Below are 16437 nucleotides of genomic sequence, written 5' to 3' on the forward strand. Positions count from 1 at the left end.
AGTAGCTAATAAAGTTGGGGCATTATTATACAAAGTTTTTGGATTAACTTTGTTTATTTTGACAACCTGTGAAATGTCCTGTTACCTTCTTTGAGATACAAGATAGCAAGTCTTTAATGATATACAAAGCAGAATTTCATCTGCATAAGAAACTGATAGGATGCCACTGAAATAAGCTTAAACTGACTGCAGCTCTAAAATAAGCCTGGTCTGTAGCAAAACTACAGACAAAACGTTGGAGCACAAGTTATAGGAATAACTATATAGGCATGAACCTATCTTACTATAATAAATACAAACACATTTTCCTTTCTGTAAGGTTCTACAAATAAAACATATAACATTAGTAACTACCACAGTAGCACCTACCCTGTGTCTGATCCTGTTATTAGGGACTTTACACACATGCTCTGTAATCCTTAAAATAAAATTTATAAGGTAGGCTTTAAATTATTAGCCTTATCTTACAAATGTGTAATCCAAAACTCTTAAGAATCAGGAAAACACTTACTGACATCAACAATCTCTAAGAAGTGATAGCAATATTTGCTCCTGGGACTCTCAAGGTGTAAAGACTAATCCTCTTGACTTCACAAAACAATGAAAATTAAGAATTAGTAAAACAGGGCTGGAGCTCTGGTACAGTGGGTTAAAGCCCCAGCCTGCAGTGCTGGCATCCCATGTGAGTGTAGGGTTCAAGTCCTGGCTGCTAACTTCTAATCCAGCTCCCTGTTATTGCTGCCAGGAAAGCAGTGGAGGATGGCCCAGGTGATTGGACCCTGAACCTATATGGGAAACTGGGAAGAAGCTCCTGGCTCCTGGCTCCTGGCTTTGGCCTGGTCCAGCCCCAGTCTTGGCCTTTTGGGGAGTGAACCAGCAGATGGATGACCTCTCTCTATCTGTCTCTACCTCTCTCTGTATCTCTACCTCTCAAGTAAATAAATCTTAAAAAAAAAAACTAGTAAAAGAAATGCAACAGGTGTTCCCAGTGTACCTTGTTATTGTATAAATTTTTCTCTTATTATTTATCTGCACATCTAAAGCCAATAACTAAGAAACTATGTCTACAATGATTCTTCAAGTTAAACTAACAAACAGATGCCATTAAAGGCATTCCTAGCTATTAATTTAATTTGAAGATCTAATTATGCACAATCTGTGGCAGAGACCAAATGGAGAACGAAGATTCTCTATCAATCATAAAACATTGACACAAGAGGCCATTTCTACAGCTTGCCTACTTCTCCACAAACAGAACCGATAAACACATCCTCAAGTGGGTGGAAGAAGCCCTAGGCTCTCCCTAAGTGGAAAAGATCCAAAAGGTTAGCTGAAGCTGTGTCTGGTTTTTAGTACACACAAACATATATAGATATATGCATAAGGAAATCTGAGAGACAAATTTACTTTTTGAAATGATATAATACATAAAACAAATACTGTTCCCTATACCTTCGTTTTCCTAAATAATTAAATAATGTTTCCTTAAATAGAAGAGTTAAGTACTGCTACAGAGTGTCAGCATCTGATAGATTTCTCCACATTTTCTTCCAGACAACGAAGGTGGTACAAAGTATAATCCTTGGGAATATATAAAAGTGAAAATCGATGTTTCTTCCTTCCAGGGGTCCGATCTCCTTTCTCCAAGAGGTGAAAAGACCCAATTCAGAAACCAAACTTTCTACAGCGTGAAACTGGGCCTTCAGAGTTCTTCAGAAGCCCTTGGAGAAACATCAACGATTCTGAAGGGAACATGAGAGGCAAACACAACAGCCAGTGGGAACAAAGACATAATCAAATCTCTCTCTGGAGCATGAGGTGGCAAAAATAAGAATTCTGAAGGAAATGATTTTACACAGTCGAGGAGAATCCCACGTCTTAAATGAAACTAACAACACTGTAACTTACGTCCACTTTTTATTTTAAGATTTATTTATGTATTTTAGGGCTGGCTCTCTGGTGTAACAGGCAAAGCCGCCACCAGCAGTGCCAGCATCACATCTGGAAGTCAGTTCAAGTGCTGGCTACTCCACTTCCAATCCAGCTCACTGCTGTGGCCTGGGAAAGCAGTAGAAGATGGTGCAAGTCCTTGGGCCCCTGCATTTGCGTAGGAGACCCAGAGGAAGCTCCTGGCTCCGAGCTTCAAACTAGCACAGCCCCAGCTTCTGCAGCCAGTTGGGGAATGAACCAGCAGATGGAAGACCTCTCTCTCTCTCTCTCTGCCTCACCTCTCTGTAACTCTTCCAAATAAATAAATCTTTTAAAAAGTATTTATTTATTTATTTGAAAGGCACTGTTGCAGAAAGGCAGAAGCAGAGAGAGAGAGAGAGAGAGAGGAGAGAGAGAGAGAGAGGAGAGAGAGAGAGAGAGTCTTCCATCCACTTGTTCACCCCCTAGTGGATGCATAAGCCAGAAATACACTAATCCGAAGCCAGGAGCCAGGAACTTCTTCTGCTTCTCCAAAACAGATTCAGGGCCAAAGGACTTGGGCCATCTTCTGCTGCTTTCCCAAGCCAAAGCAGAGAGCTGGATCAGAAGTGGAGTAGGCAGGTTGGGTGCCGGTGCTGCAAACTGGAACTTTAACCCACTGTGCCACAGTGCTCCCCCTCCCACAGCATACTTTTACGAGATGGGTTAACAAAAAATTTTGCAACAATTTTACGGAAATAATTTGTCTTTAGATAGTTATACGTGAAAAAAGAGAGAGAAAATATAAGTTTTCACATATGAAGCCAGAAAGATGGAAGGAATTAAATTCAAAGTAAAAGGAAAGGAAAAAATGAAATAAAGAAGATATATAATGGACAAACACTAGAAAGAATAAATGAAAAGAAACACCAATTCATCAAAAAAAAAAAACAGTAAAATTGATATAAACTCTAGCTGTGCTGATCAAAGAAGGAAGCCACTTACACGGCAGGATCTTAGAAAGGAAGTGACTACAGGTTCTCCAGAAGTAAACAGGTGGTAAATGAACATGATTCTTATAGGTTGCACTGTGTCCTTCAAAAAACTATTTAAGTCCCAACCTCTATACCTGTGAGTACAGGCTTTTTATGCAATAGAGTCTTTGGAAATATACTTCAGCTAAGATGAGGTCATTAGGGTGCACCCTAATCTAGTATAACTGGTGTCCTTATTAGGACAGCAACCCACCTGTGAAAACAGAGACACAAGGGGAGAATGTGATGTGAGATGTCAGAGCCAGAAATTCAGGCATTCTGAAGGCCAAGAAGCACCAATGGAGGACTGGCATTGTGGCAAAACAAGTTAAGCTGCAGCCTGCAATGCCAGAAAACCATATGCATGATGGTTCCATGCCCATCTGCTCTACTTCCAATTCAGCTTCTGCTAATGTGCCTGAGAAGGCAGTGGCCTCTGCAGCCACTTGAGGAGTGAACCAGCAGATGGAAAATCTCTCTCAATCTTTCTTTCTGTAACTCTGCCTTTCAAATAGATATTTTTTTGGAAAAAAAAAAAAAAGAAGTAGAAGCAGCAGCATCACCAAGGATCAAGGTTAGGTGACTACCACCAGATGCCAGGAAGGTGCAAGGGAGGATTCCACACAGGGTCACAGAGGGCATGTGGCCCTGTCACCATGATTTGGGTTTCTTTTATTTAGTTATTTTTTCTTAAGGTAAATCTATTTATTTAAAATGCACAGTTACTGAGAGAGAATGAGACAGAGTGAGTGAGAGAGAGAGAGAGAGAGAGAGAGAGAGAGAAAGAAGACAAAAAGAGAGAGCAAGCGATCTGCAATGGCTCCAAAGTAATCCAGTGGAAAAAGGAAAGGTTTTGTAACAGTGCAAAAACAATTGCATCTCATAAGCCTCAACACTGTTCTCAGATACAAAATAACTAGAAATCGATGCAAACCATCCATGTAAACTAAAACTATACAAAATGTCTAAGAATAAGCATAGAGAAATATAAATTTAAAAACACCAGATGCCACTGAACACTGGCCACAATAGCTAAAATGAAAATGTTGACAATGATGGGGAGCAATTGGAATTCACATTTGTTGCTACTGGGAGAGTAAAATGATGTAACTACATTAAAAATCAGTATATGAGCTTCTTATCAAATTAAACATGTACTTACCTATGATCCAGAAATCAGATTCTTAGATAGTTATTAAAAAGAGACAGAAATATATCCCCACACACAGAGACCCACACATAAATTTCATGGCAGCTTTATTCACAGTAGCCAAAAATGAGAAACGTATCAACTGTCCATAACTGAGTGAACAGATGTGCTCTAGCTGAACAATAGAATACTAAATAACAAAGAGAGGGAACTGCTGATCCATGAAAAACCACTGATTAATTTTAAGCACATGCTGATCCAAAAGCAGGCAGGAAAAAAAAAATGCACAGGATGCATGTAGTTCTAGAATAAGCTAAACAAACTGATAGTAACAGAAGAGCATCGCTGGTGGACAGGGGCCAGGTGGCTGGAGTGAGGCAGAATGGAAGTTCTGGAGCTGATGCAGATGTTCTAGATTTTGATTTGCTAGCGTGTGAGAGGTAACCAGATTAAAACCTATATCCCTCATGACTTAAAATGGGGACATTCTATTGTATGGATAGTCTAACTCAATAAGGTTGAGTTTTTTTCATTTCAAGGTCAAAAGACAAAGAAAATTTAAACACTTATTCCAGATTAAAGGACATGTCATCGATATGATGATTAAATGCATTGTATTATTGTGAACATGGAGAAAAATACCCATAAATGACAATATTAGGACAATGGACAAATTGGAATGTGGTTTATAGATTAAATCATTATGCTGTATCATTGCTAAATTTCCTGATTTTCATAATTGCAGCATGGTTATATTAGACAAAGTCCTTTTCTTCAAAAATATTCAGAAACCAGGGCATATCTTCAATTTATTTTCAGATGGATCGACAATGAGAAAAATGTGAAAGAGAAACAGGAAAACACAGCAAAATACAAATAACTGATAACTGTGGGTAAAAGTTGCATGGGTCTGTCTTGTAGTATTCTTTCAACTATTCAGTAAATTTGAATTTAAATTCTATAACAAAATAGTTTTAAAGACGAGGTATGCTTCTACATAGTAAAAATATAACTATATCCTAGTTCTTAATTGTACTTCCACGGTCTGATAACATTGACATGTTTTATCCTATTGATAAGGAAAGATCGAGGCCACGCATTAGGATGCTCTAACAGGTCCCGGGTTGTTCAGGGAAGCGGGAAGAGTGATGCCTGAGAACCACAATAGAGGAACAGCTGCTCCAAAGATGAATCTCCCACTCCCCACAGGAAGAAGATGGCGCCTGGCATCCTGATCAGGGCTCAGGAGAAGATGTGCTTCCTCTTCCAGCTCCTGTGTCCACACTGCACTGAGCCCTGCAGTCAGAAACAGGTGTTAGCAGTGACCCCAAATTACTACACGACAGAAAACCAGGGCAGCATTTCCAATGTTACCTGTTCTTCTAAGTGCACATTGAAGAAGGGAAATTACAATTAATTCTCTTTTTACAGATACAACTGTAGGTTCTAGAGCAATCGCCATATGCTAATCTTGTTGTGGCCAAAAATACACATTTTTCTTTCCTAGGAGGTGAACTCATCATTTTCAAATTCCTGCAGAACAGAAAATACAAAGGTCAACTGTTTAAATCCGAATTTTCCAATGACATCTTCATGAACGTTTTAAATTCTATTTCTTAAATTCCTAATAAATATAAATGTTCTTCATAACTTCAACATCGAAAGATTTTCTTTATTCGTAGCCCATTAAAGACATTTACCTAAAATCTCCCAGTTTGTTCCACACTCTGAACTTTTGGTCAGCAGAAAAATTACTTTGCAAAATGGCTTTGGGATCATAATATACCAAACCTACTTTCTTATTTTATTTGTTTAATAGAAGTGAGAATTTGAAAAGTAGAACTGAATTTCTGTGACACAGATAACCAGGTCTCATGAAAATATACTTTAAGGAGAAAAAAACAGAATGAAATACAGTCAGAGATTAGATAGTTTGATTGATGTTTTGGTTTATTTCTTTGTCTTCCCCATCAACAAACAGTAGTTAAGCAAAACCATGGCAGTCCACAGAAAACTATCAAAGCATGGTGTCTATCTAAAAAAAAGGTTCATTAGGTGGCAGAACTACTTTCCTACTTAGTTAAAATGATAGATAAATAAGATGCTGCACCTCCTTGAATATGTTCATCAGTCAGAAAGTAGATTCACACTTAGGCTGAGGCTTAAGTAGAGGCAGGAGTACATATGTGGTGGTTTTTTTTTGTGATTCTGAATTCTTAGGTGAGATTATTCTTTTTTCTCTTTTGCTTAAATGGAGGGCTCAAGACCATTCTAGAGTGTTTTTTTTTAATGTTTATTTATTTATTTGAGAGGTAGAGTTACATACAGAGACAGGGAGAGACAGAGAGAGAGGTCTTCATCTGCTGCTTTGCTCCCCTAATGACCACAATGGACAGAGCTGGACCAATCTGATGCCAGGAGCCCGGAGACAGGCGCTTCTTCCAGTCTCCCATGTGTGTGCAGGGGTCAAGGACTTGGGCTGTCTTCCAATGCTTTGCCAGGCCATAAGCAGAGAGCTGGATCAGGAGAGGAACAGCCAGGACATGAAATGTGCCCATATAGGATGCTGGTGCCACAGGCAGAGGCTTAACCCACTATGCCACAGCGCCCATGCCAGGAATAACTACTATTTAGTCAGGATGGTACAATCACTTCATATTTACCTAAACAATGACTGTGTTTCATTTTGTGTGTTTCATAACTCATACTGCATGTGTTTGGTATGCTTTTATCATTACTAATGCCAAATATCTCTTCTCTATTAACACCACTTACTAAAATACTTTCTTCCTAATTCTTCTTTTATTAAATGGAATTTACTTCAAAAAAAAAAAAAACTGTGAAATGAGCAATGACTTGTTAGACACAATCCTTCCAACTCCCACACCAATGTTAGAGTCTGAATACATTTCAGAATCTTACATTCCAGGTGATGTGCCATCATCAAGCCATTTCCATTTGCATTCCACATCACTATATGACAATCCAATCCAATACATATTTTCAGGAATCTGAAATTGAACAAATGCCTACAAAGGAAACAAAACACATCATGGGAATAAGTTCCCTTCTGTTGGAAGAATGAGAAGACAGACAGGTAGAGGGACAAAAGCTGTATCCACGGCCAGTACTCTGCCGCTCTCCACAACACCCTTCACCCCTGATTCATAGAAAAATCTCTCATTCTACAAGGCCTATATTTTCATTTTCCAAAGAACATTTCCTTAGGAGATTATTTATATACATTAAAATCGGTTGCCAGTCTCATGAATTAGTTAAAGCATGGAAAATGTTTAAATTAAAATACCTACAAATAAGAAATTTGTTAAATAATGTATGGCACTTCAGAAAACTATTGAGACTCATGCTCCAAAAGAATATGTCATGGTGTAGAGAAGGTGGCACTGCATGACCTTAAATGAAAGAAGAAGTCTTCAAAACAAACTTCTTAAAATAAAAACTGATTGTGTGGGGGGTGTGCATTACACTCTTCACTCACAGAAGAAAGCCTTGCTTTTAGGTAAGTAGTTGGAAGAGATAAAAGGGGGGGAGTAAGTGTTTGGGAATATTAAAAATGTCTAAAATGTACTATAACCGGCCAGCGCTGTGGTGCAGAGGGTTAAGGCGCTGGCCTGAAGCGCCGGCATCCCATATGGGAGCCAGTTCTAGTCCCAGATGCTCCTCTTCTGATCCAGCGCTCCTAGACTATGCTGCACCCCCACTGCTTGCCACCCCATAGGGAAAAAATAACTGTGGTTCTAGGGTACAGGCTACCAAAGGTTCAAATAAGTACTTCCTCCAAGGAAAGGCATATTTTCTTGTTAAGTGGCACTACTGCAGACTCCTTGGAGAGAGAGGATTACAAACTTCACCCTTCCTAATCATCGTCATAATAGATCATGTGCATTGAACACTCAATGAGTAGCAGGATCATATGCTTATTAGCAGACAGGGTTTCCAGGGAGATTCTGAACTCTATAATCTTCCCCACACAATAGGAAGAACAGCTGAAGATCCCTCTTTCTGGACCACCCTCCCCTTTGCAGCATCTTGGGTCACAGGAAAGAGACACATTCATGAGATTGAGGGTACATGCAGAAGTATGTGATACCAGTTCATGTTCATTGTCAATCTTCAAAAGGGAGGAACCGTAACTTTGGCAAGTTTGTTTACATTGTTCCCAGGTGTTATCTTGCAGAACAAAATAATAGCAGTTTACTCCATAACAGGACCAGTAGACTTCATGGACTTTACCTACAACAAGTGAGGACAGTCATTGAATTTCTTATTATCTAGTCATCTGTGAATGAGAACAATATGTTTATCAGCCACCCCTAACTGACACAAAGGCTCAAATATATCTATAATAATTACTAGAGGCTGGTTAAAGTTGAGGGTGGAAGTTGGCAATGTGTAGAGAGAGGTTAGCTAAGTCCCAAAACACAGTCAGGTGCAGTATCAAGTTTTAGTGTTCCATCGGTCAGTAGGGTGACTAAACTTCACCAGGATAAATTATCACTGAAGAACTGGAAGAGGGGAGCTTGTGGGCTCCAAACACAAAGAAAGGACAGGAAATGAAAAGGCTAAATGTGATTGGTTTGCACCATGTTTATGTGTTAAAATATTAAATGAGACCCATATTATGTCCAAGTATTATATTCTGAACAAAAATTTTTCAATAGAATAATTCTCTTAAAATGCTTAAAGAGTTACTACTGCATTAGATTGTGAGGATATAGTCTGAAAAGACAAGAGTCTCACAGTGTAGGGAGACACCAATACACAGGAGATAACTCCTCATGATTCCACTTCTCTGAGGTATCTGCAGTGGCCAAACCCATGGGAAGACAGAATAGAAGGAGGTTGTCCAGAGCTGGTGGGCAGGGAAATGGAAAATTCTGTGCTCTGAGTGTAATCTTTCAGTTATGTGTGAGGGATAAGTTCCAGAGATCAGCAGTACAACATAGTGCGCACGGTGAGGGACGCTGTATCATACACTTAAAATTTAAAGCTCTCACAGTCAGTGTTCTTACCACAAGTGAACAACATAAGGACACGTTGGGAGGTGATATAAAAGTCTATTTTCCTTATTGTGGAGATTGAGTCATGGTTGGATGCATGTGTCCATCTCATCAAATCATGTATATTTAATCTATGCAGTTTTGGATGCTAATAATAGCTCAATAAAGATGTTTTAAAATAATAAAATATAGTCTAAGTTTTTAAAAATATTCTAGGATGCTTCAAAATAATAAAAATAATCTAAGTTTTTAAAAAATATTTTAGGTTGCTTTCTAATTTAAAAATATATTTTGCTGACCGGCATTGTGGTATAGTATGCTAAGTGTCCACCTGAGGCCCTGGTACCCCATATGGGCTCCTGTTCATGTCCTGGCTGCTCCTCTTCAAATCCAACTCTCTGCTTATGGCCTGAGAAAGCAGTGAAGATGGCCCATGTGCTTTGGACCCCTGCACCCTCATGGGAGACCCAGAAGCTCCTGCCTTCTGGCTTCAGCTCAGCTTGGCTCCAGCCATGGGGCCAAGACCTTTCTCTCTGCTTCTCTGTCTCTGTCTCTGTCTCTCTCTCTCTGGTTCTATCTCTCTGGTTAGTGGGTAAAGCCACCACTTGCAGTGCCAGCATCCCATATGGGTGCAAGTTCAAGTCCCAGCTGCTCCAGTTCCAATCCAGCTCTCTGCTATGGCCTGGGAAAAACAGCAGAAGATGGACCAAGTCCTTCTACCTGCATTCCTGTGGGAGACCCGGATTAAGCTCCAGGCTCCTGGCTTCGGATTGGCTCCAGCTCTGCCCATTTTGGCAATCTGAAGAATGAACCAGCTGGTGAAAGACCTTTCCTCTCTCTCTCTGCCTCTGCCTCTGCCTCTCTGTAACTCTGCCTTTCAAAGAAATAATCTTTAAAATAAAATCTCTAAAATTATATGTAGAAACATTTCTCTACCCTTTATATAGTTATATTGATAGTATAAAAACTTATAAATAGAAACTAAATGTCTACTAAGTACTATAATTAAATACACAAAAGTTATTTTAAATATATGAATATTTACTGGTTGTTTATAAGTCTGGACAATTCATTCCATCATTAGGCAACATTTTAGTACTTACTGCATGAGATTTAATATTTTTATCTCTTGGGTGTTTGTATAAATGTCAACACTAGGACAAATCTCGCAGATATCTTGCAGGGAGTATATTTTTACTGTACTTTCAAAAGCTCATGAAAAAAAGAAAAAGTGTTCATGAAAATATAAGCTTATTTGGGTGCCAATTTTTTGAAATCCCTGTAGAATTGTTTAATAAGGTGCATTTTCCATGAATCTTTAAAATTACACTGGTATTGGTGGTCACATATAGAACAAATATCTGAAGTCAAGGCAGACACACCAACATACACACACACACACACATACCACAACATATCTCTATAGCAGCATTCAAATAAAACTGTTGCGCCCGTTGTAGGTAATATTTTTACTGAAAGCCTCCGCATTTTATGTGAGCAACACCCCAAGTCTCACAGGGCCAGATCAGCTGAATTGCTAGGGGTCTGGCATACTGTTTCACCATCTGGGAATAGAGAGGAGGCAAAAACTGCCATGGAGTCTGGGGAAACACAGGGCTCTACACATGCAAATGTGGTTCCAGGGATTCCAACCCCCTGCATCTGAAAGGCACAAATTCAAAGCTGTCCAGTGGAGCCACAGATCACTAGGCATAAGTGTGCTTATTAGACCTCAAGGCTTCTAGAAGGGAAGAAATGACCAAGACGACACAGTGAATCCTTCCAGATTTCTTCCATACCTGGATTGTGCACAGATTTCGGGAAGGTATCTTTTTTTGCACAGCGTCCATTCTGTTTTAAAAAGGGTGACTTCAGTGCATTTTCCATTAGAAGGGTTTTATTTTTGAGAGTGTCATATTCTAAAGACTGATTTGCCAAGAGTTGCTTCTTTAAGTAGTCATCATTTTGCACAACGTGGTACATTTGAGTGAGGTTTCCTAGAATTTCCTGCTGTTGATGCTTTTCTTGAATAAGCTGTAAAACTAAAACGTGCAGCACAGATATCATAAAAATACAACATGATGTCCAACTGTGAAATTAGAGACAACAGGAAAAGTCTCACTTTAACAACCAACTCATATGATTATTTCAGTAATTTGACATTTAGAAAGTAACACCTCAGTGAACTGACCACAGAAATGGAAACATCAAATTTCTCACTAATAGCCACTGAAGGGTAGCATAAATAAAATACCTGGTGGCTAACACCGTACTTTACAGTTCAACTCATTTTAATAGCACATCATTTACAAAGAAGTAGCAAATCAAAGTTCAGTTAGTTAACATTTAATGATACATCTTCTAAAGATAAAAACCTAACCTAGCAGGCAGATGTTTGTGGACAGATGCCTGTGTCCCACGACTGAGCACCCGGGTACAGTGCAGTGCCCAAGCCCTGGCTCCTGACTCCAGCATCTTGAGAGGAGGCTGCAATAACTCAAGAAGTTGAGTTTCTGCCACCCATGTGGAAAACCTGGGCTGAGATCCTGGCTCCCAGCTGCAGGTATCTGCCAGAAGGGATTCTTTCTCTCTCTTTCTCTCTCTCACCCCACCTCAATTTAAAAAATAGTTGTAGCCTGAACTTAAAAACATGAAGATATAACACAATTATTATTGGAATAGATGAAATATCTGAAAATAGGTGATTTCATACAAATGTAGTATATCCATGTTTTTCCTTAAGATGAGAAAAACAGAGAAAGACAAGAAAAAAGCTTAAATTCCAGATCATCTTCTATGTGCATATTAATTCTTCTTACTGTTTCCTTATTATATACTTTGAAATAAATAAATAAACAGCCAAAGTATTTTTCTCAGACTGACAATGATCTCATCTCAATGGCAGAATCCTACACAATAACCTACCAAAAGCAATGTTCCCATGCACTATGCAGAATGAGACAGCTTCAGAGCCAGTGAACTAGGTAAGCAGAGTGAACACCACCGTGTGATGTGTTCCTGAAAAACTCACCAACAAAGTCCAGAACCCTCTGGGAGGTCCCCCGAGTTTCAACAGGGAGCAACACTGTTAGTATCTGCACAAAGCATGGTTACTGCAGGTCCTCAGACTAGAAAGATGGACTCCAGTACTCACTATTTGCCTCCAGCACTCTGACCATCACTGAGAGAAGTAAACAGAGAGTTCCAAGAATCACTGCAATGAGATGCCAGGGCACTGAGAACTCTTTAAAGAAAAAAGAGAGAGAGAGAGAGAGCCTGGTTACCACTTACCTCCATCAGGGACACTGTTTGAAGCAAAGGGAAGATCTTTAAAAATTTTATAAGACTACATCATTCAAAGTGATTTAAAATTTTAACCTATAAAATACAGTTTTAAAGTTTAAGGTTTCCAGTTGATGTGGGAGACATAGAAGAAGCTTCTGGCTCCCAGTTTTGGCCTGACACAGCTCCAGCTATATCAGCTCTCTGGGGAGGAACCAATATTTGCAAGATTCTCTCTCTCTCTCTCTCTCTCTCTCTCTCTCTCTCTCTCTTTCTCTCCCTCTCTCTCTCTCTCTTTCTCTCTCTCCTCTCTGTGAAAATCTGACTTTAAAATAAAATTTAAAAATCCCAAAAAAGAATTTCTGGCTGAGTACTCATCACAGAATTCCCCTGTACAGGAATAGTTCTTCAGGGTTTAAAAGCAGGCCCCTACTGAAGCACCACTGAAGCTGACGTAAGATGCACAGGGGAGTCCACAGTGACACGCGTCCTTCCTGTGATCACAGATAATCATGCAAAGGAAAAGCAGGCAATGGTCTTGAGTTCTGGGTTGCAAAAGGGATCACAGGCCATCCTGACAGGAGGTTCTAGAAATCCACTTTTCCTCCTTCACCATCAATTTGTTTTTCTGTAGACAATACTGTATCTATCCTTTTACTTTTGATGTCTGCATGTTGGAAAATTATATCATTGATGATCACCAAACTAAAATGATAAAAATTATTTTCAGCTTAGAGTTTAAATTGTGACAATATTTGAGGTACAGAGAAAACAGAAATATTAGAAAGTCCCTTTGATATGAAAATTTTTTCCTTCTTCATGGCCTTTAACATCAGATACATATTCTTAAGGTATCTAAAATGTGTTCTTTGAATAAATTTGTTTTTAACACATATTTTTCACTTTGTAAACATTCTCTAAGATATGCTACATTTTCTTGGAACACTTTTCTGCTTTTTTTTTTTTTTTTTGACAAGCAGAGTTAGTGAGAGAGAGAGACAGAGAGAAAGGTCTTCCTTTGCCATTGGTTCACACCCCCCACCCCGAGATGGCTGCTACGGCCAGCACACTGTGACCAGCGCACTGCGCCGATCAGAAGTCAGCAGCCAGGTGTTTCCTCCTGGTCTCCAATGCGGGTGCAGGGCCCAAGCACTTGGGCCATCCTCCACTGCCTTCCTGGGCCACAGCAGAGAGCTGGACTGGAAGAGGAGCAACCTGGACAGAATCCAGTGCCCCAACCAGGACTAGAACCTAGGGTGCCGGCGCTGCAGGCAGAGGGTTACCCAAGTGAGCCATGGCACTGGACATGTGTTTTATTTTTTAAAGGATTCACAAATCATTATTGACCAGATTTGAATAAAAGCAGTCTATTAGCTGCTCATAGGATTCATTAATTTCTCCATTCTGCCAACTGTCCTTTCAACTTTTCCGTTCTACTCTTCTGCCTTGTAATAGCTTATTATAACCATTAGTCAATCAGAAGTATCTATATGAACTTTTCCCAAGCCTCAAGTTTGCTAATCAATACAAGACAGGTGAATTTAGAGGCCTAAAATATATACACGGGGATAGGCATTGTGATGCAGTGGGTTAAGCAGCCGGTTTTTGCAATGCAGGCATCCCATATCACAATACCCATTCATGTCTCAGCTGCTCCACTTCTTATCCAGCTCCCTGTTAATGCACCTGAGAAAGCGGCAGAAGATCACTCAAGTATTTTGGTGTCTGCACTCTATGTGTGAGATCCTGAGAGAGTCCTAAGCTCCTGGCTTCTGCCTAGCCCAGCCACGGCTATTGCAGCATTTGGAGTAAACCAGTGGTCCTCTCTTTGTCTTTCTCTCTCTCTCTCTCTCTCTCTCTCTGTGTCTCTCTCTGTGCCAAACTACTTTTCAAATAAATAAATAAATTGTGTGTGTGTGTATATATATATATATATATATATACCTTTGTAATCAGTTTTTCCACTCCTTCGAGTGCCATCAGATCTTAATCTATTCTGCGATTCTGAAGAAGACTGAGGAAATCTCAAAGCTAAAAAAGTCTCCTCCTGATCACTCATCTCTAAAAGAAGAGAAACATATCTGGCATCAAAACTTTGCTACACGATGACTTCTAAAGAAAAATCAAAATGGCAGCTGGAAGGAACATTCCCGACGTGATGGTGAGAGCTAATTGTGTGTGCGTCTGTGCGTCTCCCTGTACACATGTTTATCTTCTCCTGCAAGCACATAGACAGTCTGATTTATATAAGAAGGGGAAATCCTGTTAACATTTCCATTAAACTCATTTATAATCCTAGTGATCATTGCCACGGTTATCAGAAAAGATAAACGGAAGAAAAAGATTGCCAGAAGATTATTGTCCTATTTACTCAATTTCACTCAAAATGTTCAACATACGCATAAAAATATTATGACAAATTTGTACCATCTCAAAGTTCTGAAACACATTTAAATGGTTGGTTCTAACAACAATAATTCTGCACTCTGAAAGAGTATAAATGCCTTGGCTTAAAAAATACATATTTCGATATGCATATGAGTGCTTCTAAAGCTCTCGCATTCTTTTCATACACTCTAAGAAAGTGCTTCCCAAAGTACATCTCAAAGATCAACTGTAAATGATTACAAGAGGGTGAATATCATTAGTTGGTTAGCATTTCAGAGTCCAGTGTCTTGTACAAGATAAGCTGAATAAAAATGTCTTAGGTTCCCGGATATGATGTTGCCATCAAAACTTTTATGAAAATAAAATTTTTTATGGGTAATCTCTGGTTAAGGTCTTTTAAGGATTAATCTAGCAATAAATATCAATGTAGAAAGAAATTACTAAATAATAAAATTAGAAATTTACCTTGCTTCTTACTTTCATGTAAGAGAGAAGATTATATCAAAGAAGCAGGAAATATGCAAAAAAACTGCACACATAACTATAGCCTTTTATACATATTTAATTACAAAATTTTCTATACTTATTTACATTTTCTCTAACTTCCTACTAGGAAACAAGAACATTTCTGCTACAGAACGCTTCAATATGGAATGATAATATGCAAATCATTGGAGCCAAGGAAAAGTAACTCCTCAAGTCACTCTTCTTCATGTTCACAACACAAAGCAAAACTCATAGCATATTGAGAAAGAGAAGATAACTCATCCTGGACACTGAAACTCAATTCTGACACGCTGCAGAGTCCATGCAATTCTAATGCAATGAGAGGGAATGTTTTCCTACCAGGCTCCTTCTCAGGCCACGTCACTTGTAGTTCAGTGCCATATTCCTAGAATAAGTAGAATTAATAGGATACCCAGGTGCTAAGATCCAAGGGAATAAAAGCAGGTGTTACCTGGATCCACGCCGTGCAGTGATGCAGGTGGAAGAAACCGACCCCAATATGAGGGAGAAGTCGTCCACTCCAGTCGAAAATCCCTTAGGGGCTCCACCACGAGAAGCGAACTGCCTCTGAGTGAGGATACTCCGACTCAAAATGCTCTGCCCCTCCTGGTGAAGTGGTAGAGGAAACTGAATGATGAAAGCTGTTGTTTACAGGAAAGGAAAGAGGGTCATGCGCTGTGTCTTCCTCCATTTCAACTAATCAACCATTTAGCATTCTTTGCAAAATAGCACCCAAAACCAATATTTATGGACTGAAAAAGCTGAGCAACACATGGTTGTGGAAAACAAGATGAATGTCATTAACAGAAAGGTAACAGATATAAAGCAAACCACCAGTTAAAGAGATGGGCAAAATGTTTGTGTGTTTATACAACAAGGGACAGAACTCATTTCTTTAGCTCTTGGTTTAAATAATTCCCTCTCTGTTAGAAAGGTTCTGTTATATGTTGCTATTTTTTAAAGAAAGATTATTCCATTTTAGTTCATGTTTATTTCAGGTAAAATTGTTTTTAATTTTTTTTAAATATCTGCCATTCCACTATAAAATAATTCGGTTTATTTTCTTCCAGTATTTTTTGATAAATTATGTTTACTAGCAAAGCTTGTATCAATACATAGTGCTTCCACTTTAGATTTATTTTATTAT

General features: G+C 39.1%; 1 protein-coding gene across 3 annotated transcripts; it reads right to left on the reverse strand.

The window, feature by feature from the left end:
- Positions 1–4182: 4182 nt before the first annotated feature.
- LOC138843868 (killer cell lectin-like receptor 4) lies at positions 4183–15903 on the reverse strand. 3 transcript variants are annotated; one of them, XM_089304578.1, is made up of 8 exons: positions 15742–15903; positions 14340–14456; positions 12268–12357; positions 10913–11155; positions 8204–8346; positions 7015–7121; positions 5467–5625; positions 4183–5388 (listed from the first exon to the last, which is right to left on the reverse strand). In XM_089304578.1, the coding sequence occupies exons 2-7, from the start codon at positions 14452–14454 to the stop codon at positions 5475–5477; spliced, it is 849 nt and encodes a 282-aa protein (XP_089160704.1). In that variant the 5' UTR covers positions 14455–14456; positions 15742–15903; the 3' UTR covers positions 4183–5388; positions 5467–5474. The 3 variants fall into 3 exon arrangements, with proteins under 3 accessions (XP_089160704.1, XP_089160705.1, XP_089160706.1); XM_089304579.1 differs by lacking the exon at positions 14340–14456 and having other exon boundaries at positions 15742–15886; XM_089304580.1 differs by lacking the exon at positions 14340–14456 and having other exon boundaries at positions 12145–12357; positions 15742–15874.
- Positions 15904–16437: the final 534 nt, after the last annotated feature.

The sequence above is a fragment of the Oryctolagus cuniculus genome, chromosome 9, assembly GCF_051225735.1.
Source record: "Oryctolagus cuniculus isolate XC-2025 breed Fujian yellow rabbit chromosome 9, ASM5122573v1, whole genome shotgun sequence".
NCBI lineage: Eukaryota > Metazoa > Chordata > Mammalia > Lagomorpha > Leporidae > Oryctolagus > Oryctolagus cuniculus.

Coding starts and splice junctions, on each gene's coding strand:
- LOC138843868 (XM_089304578.1), bottom strand. CDS start 14,454: ATGAGTGATCAGGAGGAGACTTTTTTAGCTTTGAGATTTCCTCAGTCT. Junction 7,122..8,203: donor TTGACAATGAACATGAACTG/GTATCACATACT, acceptor TTTCCTTTGTAG/GCATTTGTTCAATTTCAGAT. Junction 5,626..7,014: donor GATGGCACATCACCTGGAAT/GTAAGATTCTGA, acceptor TCTGTTCTGCAG/GAATTTGAAAATGATGAGTT.